The 12,381-nt window shown below is 38.6% G+C and overlaps 1 protein-coding gene across 1 annotated transcript; it reads right to left on the bottom strand.

Moving 5' to 3' along the window:
• Nucleotides 1-4,660: 4,660 nt before the first annotated feature.
• Nucleotides 4,661-12,020, bottom strand: LOC309566830 (keratin, type I cytoskeletal 19-like; the record flags this gene model as incomplete). Its single annotated transcript, XM_082272147.1, has 6 exons — nucleotides 11,637-12,020; nucleotides 11,257-11,339; nucleotides 9,191-9,347; nucleotides 6,055-6,216; nucleotides 5,837-5,962; nucleotides 4,661-4,885 (listed from the first exon to the last, which is right to left on the bottom strand). The coding sequence occupies exons 1-6, from the start codon at nucleotides 11,805-11,807 to the stop codon at nucleotides 4,661-4,663; spliced, it is 924 nt and encodes a 307-aa protein (XP_082128273.1). The 5' UTR covers nucleotides 11,808-12,020.
• Between the last annotated feature and the right edge of the window lie 361 nt (nucleotides 12,021-12,381).

The following is a 12,381-nucleotide window of genomic DNA, read 5'->3' as shown; positions in this document are numbered from 1 at the left end:
AAGCATATGGATGACTGGAATGGCTTAGGTTGTTTGTTGAGCCTAAATGTATCTCATTTATGCATGTGAAAATGTTGGGGGTTATCATAAAATCCTTAACTACTTTATAGAAAATCACATCAAATGCATTTTCAGTGGATTGCATATGGTAGCAGTATGAGGGCATACATTTACCCAATTAATTTTTCGGTGACTTTTGTGTGTTTTGTTCCTGCCACAATTGCAAAAAGTTTCTGGAGCTAAGCTGTACGGTTTTCAGGTCCATACCCAATACAGTCAAAGAGAGGAGACATGGATAACATCACAACATGGCCAAAATATAGTGTAACACCTTGTCAATAGAGTGGGAACAGAATTAGGATCTTGTGTGGAAGAGCTCTCTCTCTCTAAGAAACAGAGAAAATTCTGACACGTGCAAACCTGTCAAATCTTCCTCGATGTTGGGAAAAAACTTTCTCTTTAGCCAATAATTAACCAGAAGCTTTGGGATATTATATTTTTATATAAATCCAACAAAAAGCTGGCAACTCTGTGCTTCTTCTTAAAATATCCTTTATTGATGCACAACAGTAAATACAATGTCCATAGATGCTAACGCATTTTGGCCTCAGCCTTCCTCATAGCATTGAGGAAGGCTGAGGCTGAAACGCGTTAGCATCTATGGACATTGTATTTGCTGTTGTGCATCAATAAAGGGTCTTTTAAGAAGATGCACAGAGTTGCCTGCTTTTTGTTGGATTTATCTACAGTGGACTGGTTGGCCTTAGCACCGGCACTCTGTCTTCATATCATTTATATGGCGGTGGAGCTTGGGTGAGTCTTGTAATTATATTTTTTTATGATGTGTTCAGACCTTTTCACCAAAACCTAGACACCAGACATTAGACAACACACTAGACAACACTAGACAACACAAGACCTACCCATCCCACATGATAATAGATAGCCCACAAAAAAAGAAATGAAAGCCTTCTAAATGTCTAACTGAAGGTCCAGCTCAGAGATAGGTAGATGTTGCTTCTTTGTGATGAATCACTTGGTTGGTTGGTGAACAGGTTCCTTGGTTTGGTGCTCTCCATGGTCAGATTCCTGAGTGCTGATGTGGTGTTTTGAACTGCTGTGAGATACTGTAATAATTAGAAAAAAAGTTATATAAAAGATACGAAAAAATCCCAGCACATTTACCAGCTATCCAGCAAATGAGAAAAATAATTAGCATTAAATCAGCTTTTAGTTGCACATTTGCAAATATATGTGGAAGCCACACTGCCTCATCAATATGTGATGTAGTCTATAAAGCTAATCTATAAAAGTATTTTGGAGCGTATATAGGATATATATATATATATAGCAAAAATTGATGGTTTGTATGCTAGGAGGTAGGCCATTGTTTCGCTAATGCACAGGAGAAAGCAGAAGTCCAGCACAGCAAAATGGCATCGTAAAATGCCATGCATCAAAATCAGCAAGCTATACAAAAATGGTAATCACTAATCATCCCAATGAATCGATAACTCATTTTTTCAAGTAGGGTGCACATGGAAAGTGTGTTTTAACAGAATAAAAAATACAAAAGATTTCCACCACACTTACCAGCTAGCCAGGTATTCAAAAAACAAACTGCACTGATTAAAGTGGAACTATAATTTAAATAGAGGAATTGTGAACAGACAGATTTTTAATACAGATGAAACATACCGGGGTTGATTTACTAAAGGCAAATAGACTGTTGCACTCTGCAAGGGAATTTGCACAAGAACGTAAAAGATGAGATGAAGCGTCACTTTGCAAAAAATACCAAATCAAATGCAAATAAAATGAAAAAAAAAAAAAGCAGCTTGCACATAATTGGATGATGGAAGTCAGCAGAGCTTCTCTTCATTTACTAAGCTCTTGCTCCTAATAAATCAACCCAACCATGTCTTATCTGCATTAAAGCTCTCACCTGCCTGTCCACAAGTGCAGCTCATTGTACATATATTCTGCATCTGTTGAGATGAATAAACTTCAGCGTATCTGAGTTGACGTCATCTCAGTCCAGCCAATGTAAATTGCCGAAAATTGGTTACCTAGAAAAGACAGCCACCGCAGTGCTGGAGTGTAAGGGAAAATTGTTCCGCTTTAACAATTTACATTAAAAACAAAAATACATGAAAGCTAAACTACCTATGGTCTATGCTGCTGAGCAAAAATCTGGACAAAATTTGAAATTATTAACACTGAGTTGAATAAAATGTATGTTTAGTTTTTAGCCAAATGTTTTTGTTTGTTTTTTGGATACAGCAAAGAAGGACTAAACCCCCTGCCAGATTATTTGTTGTATGTATACTTCAGGGGACATTTACCTTCACTTACTGTTCCAGAGATGTAATATCTCATAGTGAGGAGCATTCCCCTCTTAGACATTTGTCCTCAGAATAAGCATCTCCATTGGATGATTTCCCTTCATCTCTTGTTCTGAGGACAACTCAAACATTATTGATTTCCCCTTACTTACTTTCTTGGAGGCAATTGTTACAAAACAAACAAAGAGGTGAATCCCCACCTATGGGGAAATGGGCAAGACTAAAAAAAATGGTTTTGCCTAGACCTGCACTTTAATTCTCTATCATATTTACAAATGAGGACCATAATAAATCACAATGTTCCATCGACCATCTGCAGTTGTTGTCCATATATTCCTAAGGGAGGCACTAGTGTAAAACAAATATAATTGAACACTTTACATGTGTCCAAGAGCAATTGGATAGGATAGTGGGACTTTTAAGGTGCTGTTATTTATTTATTAAATGATGGAGAAAATGTTGAGCAGGCATAATCAAGTGCTTTCTTCTTGCTTTTATATATTTTAAAAGTATTCATGTTTGTACTATTGTCTTTAATAAAATTATATTTGAAATCTTTTTACAAAACATGATTTTTTTCTCCATCATTTAATAAATAAATAACAGCACCTTAAAAGTCCCACTATCCTATCCAATTGCTCTTGAACATTATCTAGGGATGTGGTGCTTGTGTTAAATTCACTCTCTAGCAATATAACCTTTATAAATAACTTTACATGTGTCATCTATCCCATATTTGGCATTAATCCCAAGTTGAGTGAGTTTATTATAAAAGTTTAAAACAGCAAAACTTGAACTTGGTTCAGATCAAAGTCAAAGTTTTTTAAGTCTTTAACTTCCACACTTACTTTCTCTACGGAACTTCTCATGCTGCTGCTGATGATATTCTGGAAGACTGTAGAGATATGGGATATGCATTAACAGTATAGCATGTATGAAGAATAATAATACATTGTACATCGCAATAGTATTAAAGTAGTGACTTAAAAGACTATACATGCAGATCCTAGATATATTCTAGATATATCCTGAATATAACTTAGAAATCAGTTACAGTTTAGTGCTGGATTAATGCACATTCAACATGCACATTTCTAGGAAAGCATTTTCTTGAATGCCTACCTAAAAAAATCAGCCCATGCGCCAGTTTCTAAAATACTTTATTCTATTATCTCTTTGGAATTCCAACATTGAGATTTCCCTACCAGACTTTCTGACTTCAACAATCTTACTTCCCGGGCTGCAGCCAGTACCTGGTCCTTCTGTTCCTGTAGGGAAGATGCCAATGTGTTCCCTCCTGATAGTCATTATTGGGGTGTGACATAAGTGGAGGTGGGGGGCACCAGGAGCAGTGAAGATACAAAACTGCCTTAAGGTGGTAGGATTGTACTTGCACATCTGCACATACAGTGGCCAGGCAACAGCAAGGAGCAGAAATGGCAGCCATTGTCAGCTGGCCCTAGGGTTACCAACTTTTGTTCTACTGAAAACACAACAAGGGTGTTATGTTACTGGGCTTGCAGGAAACTGTGATAAAAAGTAGGCATGGCTTAAGTAAAATGGGCATGGCTTAACAGGTGTGGTAAAACCAGTATGATTTAGTCATAGGGAGCAGAGCAAGCTCCAGAAACAAATAAAATGAGAGAAAATGGAAAAAAGTTTACACAAATGGTAAAAAAAATTGTAAACAGAATGTTTCCCTTGACACTGCCCCCAAAGAAGGATTCCTGTCATGCATCTGATTCTGTGAACTCAAACATAGAGATCTCAGAAAAAAATATCAGGGAACAAATAATTTTGTTGGAACCTACTGAAACAAAAACACCAGTTTTTTTTTTTTTTTTTGTGCATAGACACTTTAAAAATCACATATTTTCTATTTAAATTGAATATAGATACCACTCAATCTCCTCTTCCCATAGGGTCACCCAAGGCTCTGTTCTCTGATCCCTTCTGTTCTCTATATACGCCTCCTTACTTGGGCTGTTGGTCACCTTGCACACCCTCCAGTACCATCTCAATGCTGACTACACCCAAATGTATCTCTCTACTCCTCAGCTCGCGGCTATATTCTTCTCATGCATCATCAATTTACTAATTCACACAGTAGTACAGATGTCATTCTACTTTCTAAAGCTCAATCTTTTCAAGACTGAGCTTGTAATCTTCTCATCCATCTATAAAATTTCCAAAATATGTCCCTTCTTACCAATGATACCTTTGAACTACTAATTCACTGCCTTAACATCTCTCACTTCAACTAATGCCCTTTCCTTCTTGTTGGCCTACCTCTACACAGACTATCCCCCCTTCACCTACTGAATGTCTTGTGCTTCCAACAGTTGCTTATATGTGGTGATCTCCATCTCCAGATGGGTTGTTTGATCCATGAGAATTTTGTACTCATAAATTTGTCTCTCTAGTTCTGATCGAATCTGTGAGAGTTGATCTTCCACGTTGTCAATCAGGTTTTGTAGGTGATATAGTTGGGAGCCGAAAGCTGCTTCTGTCTCTGCCAAGGTGCGCTCAAGAGCCGATTTCTAGAGAAAAAAACATAAGTTATTCAAGTATTCAATGGTGACATATATATTCACATGAACTAGGATAACATTTACTCTGCAAATCACTAAAACAGGAGGTACTAGGCTGCCATTCAACCTCTAAAAGTGGAAGTAGAAATAAAGAGGCATTGATGTTGTTCAAGGTCTTTATCTCCAGTGTCTATCTCCTGAACACCAAGCCAGGATGGCTCAGTGTACATCAGGTTGTCTCAGGATTCTATTGCTTCAGGAATCAGGGTGGCTCCAGAGGCAATTAGTTTATTTTGTTAATTGTTATTGTATTGCAGTGCCAAAACAACAGCATAGAGCAGTGATGGCGAACCTTGGCACCCCAGATGTTTTGGAACTTCATTTCCCATGATGCTCAACTGCACTGCCATCACTGGCATAGAGGAACTGTATCCCTCATCAGGACTTAAAACTGATATAGTAATAATTCACTATTGATGTTGAGACAGTCAGCAGGTGAACAATGCTCAATTTCAAATTTAGTTTTTCATTGTTCTATAAATCTGTAAAAAAGCAATTGCCACAGTAATATATTGCATATGTAGTATGTAGTTAAATGTACATGGGAGATTTTAAGGGTCCATTGAAGTCCAAGCCCATTAGCTATACCCACCTTGTTATCTGTATTTCCAGGTACCAGAAGTACAATGCCAACAGCACAGTGTTAGACTGTAACGCAAAGCTGATTTTGCACAGAGCAACACATATACTAGGGACTATGAGCACACAATTGATATTTTACCATTTAACTGGTACTGTATGGGAAAAAAAATTCCAATTGCAGTGGCAGGTTTTAAACTGCACGAAACACTGGCAATCCGCACCGTGAATACTTTAAACTGATTTACAAAGGAAACTTTGCTTTGTTTTAATTACATAAGCTCCCTTACAGTATGCTAAATTATACATTACGTTACATACCATGCTTAGCTGACTTTGAAGCTCAATCTCAAGGGTTTGCAAACAACGCTTCAAGTCAATTAGTTCGGTCTGAACTGACTGCAGCTGTTCTGATCCAGAAGCCACCTCCCTGTTCAGTTCCTCACTCTAAAAGTATAAAAGATAAATTAAGTCGTATAGAAATGAATAAAGCTAAGCTAATAACTGTCATGAAGTTTACCAAATAAAAGAGGACTTACCCTGGCAATAAAAATGCTCTCAACTTCCCTCAGGTTCCGCTCCATCAGATTTTCATATTGCTCTCTGACTTCAGACAGGACCCTAGTGAGGTCAACGGATGGTGCAGCATCTACATGAACACTGATCCTGGCCCCCAGCTGGTTTCTCAGACAGGTCACATCCTTTAAGGTTAAAGTAAAATGTAAGAATTAATATTTACAATAACCCACAGGAAGTATCAGGAACATTCGATTAAACCTGTTAATGTAGGAGATTGCAATTACTGACCTTCTTTTGAAAATGCTATTGCCCTGACTGTTATATGGACCAACTTCCTTACTTTCTGAGTCACTGAACCAGCACTAGTTCCAAGTTCAAGGAAGTCAGAAAAAGTCAAAAGCCCTTCTCTGCACACTTATTCCAGGTCAGTGACTCAAAACATCCTTAGAAGGAGAGGTCACCAATTTTTATGTTTTTTTTTATTAGATAGTTTTAATTTGAAAGACAACTGTTCTTTTTAAGTATGTTGGGGAAACTCTACCTAATTGCATATATTATTATTATTATACAGGATTTATATAGCGCCAACAGTTTTCTCAGCGCTTTACAATGTGAGGGAAGACAATACAGTTACAGTACAATTCAATACAGGAGGAATCAGAGGGTTATAAAGTGTATTTGTATGGTTTGCTAATGGTCCAGTAAGGGGGGAAGCATGTTACTCAAAAATGGTCCGCCAACAACCCTCCAGCCAAAAGTCGGAACTGATCAATCCGGAGAATGGCCTTGAACTTTGTTTCCATCAGTTCAGGGGATATTCCTAGGCTCCAATTATTGGTAACATAAGGATAAGAGCCTCATGGGATGTCGTCATGAATTCAGCCTTGGCCAGCACCAGCAAGGTAGTTCCTATTATACAATGTGATTTTACGTCAGGAGGAAAAATTAGGTCTGACATGGGAGAGTAGTGAAGGGAGGGGGGAATCCTGCTCTAGCCCCACCCGACCTTTCTCTGTTTCATGTTTAATCCAATCTAAAGTTTATAAAATGTAGACAGCATAATATTTAAAAGGGTCTGGAAAACCAATGTCCCATCTTTCCTTTGGCAAAGCCAAAATCCAGTAATTGACTCTCTGTCTTGTTGCCCCAGAGAAAGGCCAAGAATTCTGCTTTTGTTGCTCAAAGAAAGAAACAGGGTAAGGCAACTTACAGAGTCTACATGAGATATATCAGTCTAGGGAGGACTGTAATTTTTAGAATACTGTTCCTCCTGAACCTCATAAAAGAATGCTGATATCAAACGTATAATATCTGACCTAGTCGACCACTGCCGTGAAGTGATTGTTTTCTTAAAGATGAAGGGAAAGTTAGATTGTATTTGCTGCAGAGAGTCTGGAGCAAGATTAATGTTTAGGGCCTTTGTGTACATATATTTTTTAGTAACAAATGTCGGCAAAAATGTGTAGTTGCTATAAAAGATTGGGGATAGTTATATCAGAGCCAGTTACAAAGAAGAGTTTGTCATTGGCATACATTGGCCACAACCTTATCGTAAGTACTCAAGCTTTGGAGGCCTTTTATGTCTGGGTTAGATGTCATACGACATAGTGGGGGTTCCAGTACGAATATAAGAGATGATAATGAATACTCTTGTCTGGTTGCCCTACTCTGCGAAAATTCCATTGAAAGTGCTTCATTGGCCAGACTGAAATGACATCTATCCATGTGCATATATTAATCCTTAGGCCAATGTGCTGGGGTACCCTTTTCCTAAAGCCTAACTGACCCGATCAAAGGCTTTCTCCGCAGTGTCAGGATGTCCTATGATCGATCTGAGTGGATTAAATTCAATGCCCCACACAAATCGTCCCAAGCCTTCCTGTTTGGTATAAATCCCATTTGGTCAATATAGACCAACAACAGTATACATGGAGAGAGGTGGTTGGCTAAATTTTTTGTGAAGATCTTGAGGTCAGCATTCAACAAAGAAAAGGGGTGATAATTTACACACTCTGAATCATCTCTGCCTTCTTTTGGGATTAAGGCTATGTTGGTGTGAGCAGTGGTTTTGGGTAGGAGGAACTCCATCCAGTAAGGCATTGCAAGAGTGAACTAATTGGGGGACTAGAAAGGCTGAGAACATCTGATAATAGAGTAAAGAAAACCCATCTAGAACCAGTGTCAAGCCTGCCTTCATACCCTGCATCGTCTTCAAAACTTCCGTGATTGAACCCTCAGACTCTTCTCTATCCTGTGCAGATAAACATGGGAGCCTTGATGTGCCAAAATATTTATTTATTACTAATGGTCGAGTGTGTGGGTCTGACATAGCTAGACTATTAAGTGAATTATAGAGTTTCTCATAATAGTCTCTAAAACAATTTGCAATTTCCTGAGACTCCTGAGCGTTAGATACCCTGAGATGATATCACTGTGGGTATACATGTTTTATGTTTAATCTCTCACAAGGCTCTGGCCAATGGTCTGCCTGGCTTTCCCCCAAATTTGTAGAAATTTCTCCAAGAGTAAATGAGCTTTGTTTTAGCTTTAGAGAGCAAAATGTCTTAACTGCTAGGGAGCATTTATGAGAACATTAAAGGGTATGGATGTTGCCCAAAAGTGAGTCAATCTCTTGTAATCTGTCCTTTTTTGCCCTTGCACCCAACTTGATAAGGGTATCTCTGATTACACATTTATGGGCCTCCCAAACCACCGGACTTATTGGTGGCAAAATAGTCTTTTATGTCTCCTTCAATGGTACACAAATGTTGTGGTTGTTGAATCAAGCTCTTGTTCAGTCTCCAATTCCCCATCTGTTTTGCTGTCTCCCCCAAAGTTAAAGATTATGTGACTGATGTGTGATCTGATGCAATTCGGAACACAATCTCCCCCGAAAACAACTACGGACAGGCATGACTGGTGTATAAGAAAGTAGTCCAGACACGAATACGAGGCATTGAGTCAAATGTATAATGAGAGGTGGGCAGGAGAGCAACTGTGGTAAATGAAGGGATATCATGCATTTCCAAATCTAGTTTAGACTTCTTATAATTTTCCTGAAAAAACACAATATGGGCCTAATTCCACCATACTTTACTTAAAATGCAGCACTTTTATATTTGATTTTGATATGTAACTGTATCAAGTTGAAATTACCTCTTCATGATGCTTCTTCATCTGCAACAATTCATCCTGCAGGCACTCCAATTGAACCTCTAGGTCAGTTCTTTCTATATTAAGCCCTTCTATTACTTTACGCAATCCTTTCAAGTCAGTCTCCACAAAAGTTCTTAGCCTGACTTCCAGCTCATATCTTAGAGATAGGATTAAATAATTAGAAGCAAACACAAATTAAACCTATATATTATTGATAAATGTAGAATGATTCAATTACATTAAATCTTCTCATCAGATCTAGTTTAAAAACACTTCCGTTTATCGTGGAGCACTAGGGTTGCCAACTATCCTGTACAATATGCTCCCATAAAAAATGTCCCATATATTCATGGGCATGTTTTAATCATTTAGTGAGGTTATTACTGCCGGCACTAAATTACACCATTTTCCTGACCCACTCTCCCATAATAAACAGCCAGCTGAGAGATGACAGGTGACATCAGTGACCAGATTTGGTCAATGACTTCAGGTAGCATCACTCTCTGGCTTGTTTACATTCAGAGGCCTGGAAGTGATCTGTCACTTGCAGCAGGAATCTGGCATAAGCAGGATTGTCATGCACAGGTCAACACGGCATCATTCATCACAATTAACAATGGATCTTATTTGCTAAATGACATGATTGATGATGGATTTACAACACAAGACTTTTTGTTTTGTTTTTTTAATAAAGGACTTTTTCACAGTGTGGGTGTATTTATTTACATTGGACCTTTATATGTCACATGTGTCAAACACAAGGCCCACAGGCGGAATCAGGCCCTCCAAGCCATTTCATATGACCCTCACATCTCTCCTGCAGCTGCAGCACCCACCCTACTTTCTGCCCCCACCTTGTCTCATCAGTCGTCAAGAGAGAGAAGGACAGAGATCCACCAGAGCGTGCGCTTTTCTGTGCAGTCGCAGAAAGGCTCATCCATGTCCCAACCCAATCCCCATCTCAGCAGTCGGCAGCAGAGAAGATGCCAGAGCTTCTACAAATCCTGCACCTCTCTGTAGAGCTGCAGCACCCTCTGGTCTCTGAATTCAGCTGACTCCAGGTCCTCTGGTCCTCCTCCAGATCCTGCACTTTCTGCTTCCTGGCAGCAGCACAAGGTAAGGGGGGTGCACTGTAATGTAAGGTATGATAGGGAACTCTTGACATCTCATGTCAGGGGAGGGTGGTGTGCTCTAGACATCAAGCCTTACAGCTAGAACCATAATGCTGATGCTGCCCGTAATGAAATTGAGTTTGACACCCCTGTTCTATGTGAATGAAAAACAAGAGCTACCACGGGGAGTATCCTACGCATGTTGTGGGCATATGGTATGGTTTTGGGGGTTAAAGCTCACAGCCTCTCCCCTTCCTGGCCAGTGAGGTTTCATGCCTGGATAAAATGTCTGGTATAGATTTAGGGGGGAACCAAGGTTTTTTTTGTGTGGTTGCCTTGTTATCCTTCTTTGGGATAAGTGTGTGGTATAAATTTTAGGGGGGACATCACACTATTTTTTTTTTTTTTTGCTTAGGGTTCTCCCCCAAATCCAGACCAGTTATGCTCAAACAATTTACATATATGGGCTTTGAACTACTAAGTACTAATCCTGATCTGGAATCTAAACGATTCACTGTGGTTCTAAGGCAAAACTGGTGGTTCAAAATACTGATGTATGAATGCTCTTGTTTGTTTCAACAAAATAAATCATGGTAAAGAGAAACACATTCCCTACTTGTGGAAAAAGAGGATGGTTAAAATTTCTAGAAGGTTTTTATTTCAGACTATGACCCAGTTGGAAAGATTTTCCCTAACATCATGTCCCTGTAACTCCAGACCAAGGACCAAAGGTAGAAATTGTTACTGGGACAGAGATAAAAAAAAAATGTTGGCACAAATTCTACTCTTCCCTCACAAAACTTTTTTGCCTGTGTCCTCATTGTAAAGATTTTCCATTATTACCAATCAAAAGTTTTGGCTGAATTGGTTGCTTTAGTTGCTATAAAATAAACAATGTTTCTAAAATTACAAATCTAAAAATACTGTGTATATCAAAAAGACTTGCTGACTTACTTGTTTTTGAAGTCATCAGTAGCCAGTCTTGCATTATCTATCTGTAGGACAACCCTGGCATTGTCCAGTGATGCCGATGACATCTATTAATCATTCAAATATGAAACAAAAAATTATTTAATGGAATAATTTATAGGCAAAAAAGTAAGGCACATTAATTTTCAGTATCAAGGGGAAATGGCTTATGCTATTGGTGAACAAGCTACAATTTTATCTTAACAATGTTTTGTAATGGCATTATATGGGTAAGCCAAATAATGCCTTTTTTCCTCTTCCTTTTCTGTTGGCATAAAAAAAAAACACAATTTAATCTAAACCCAGATAGACTTCCTATCTCCAAATGTATATTCAGTATATATATTTTTTTCTCATTGACTCACCCTGCTTTGAAGTTCCTCAATAGTCTGGTAGTAGTGTTGGAAGTCTGGCATTGATGTATGGGCATTTTTGTCATACCATTCACAGATTTTCTTCTCCATTTGGGCATTTTCTTGTTCCAGAGAGTGGACCTTCTCTAGGTAGGTTGCTAGTCGGTCATTAAGGAGCTGCATGGTTTCCTTCTCATTGACATTGAAAAAACCATCATTCTTCCAACCACCGTGGCTCCCAATGCTATTAAAGTGATTGTCACTATTATGAGCATTATGTACATTTCCGTAGCCACATCCATGAGTAATAGAAGAGTGTTTTGTAAAGATTATTGGTTTACTTGCTCCCCCATGGGTATTATGGGTTGTGTGGTGGACTTTATGATATCCTCCATGATGTGAAAATTGGGTGATTCCATGATGAACTGAGAGTTTGGGAGAGTGGCTTCTTACATGAACACCTGCCTTTAAAGGTGTGGGCAAAGACATACCCTGCTGCTTGTGCTGGCTGTGGCTCATGTTGCTCAAGGTTGATAGTTGTGGTTATTTGAGGTATACTGGGTTATTGCAATGTATCTTGCTCTGAAGACTAGGGTCTGTATGTACATGTATCTTCTTTTATAGGCCACCATGGGAGTTACATATACAAAGCAATTTTTCTGTGATTGTGCACTTTTTTTGTAGACTGTTGCAGTTTCAAATGACTTAATAATGTTCTGCTTGGTTATTATGAAAACATCAGAGAAGCTTATGTCCA

Source organism: Pelophylax lessonae, assembly GCF_965119305.1.
Source record: "Pelophylax lessonae genome assembly, chromosome: 11".
NCBI classification, from domain to species: Eukaryota; Metazoa; Chordata; class Amphibia; order Anura; family Ranidae; genus Pelophylax; species Pelophylax lessonae.
The sequence above is the reverse complement of the archived record's forward strand: the minus strand, read 5'-3'. Positions and strand labels throughout refer to the sequence as shown.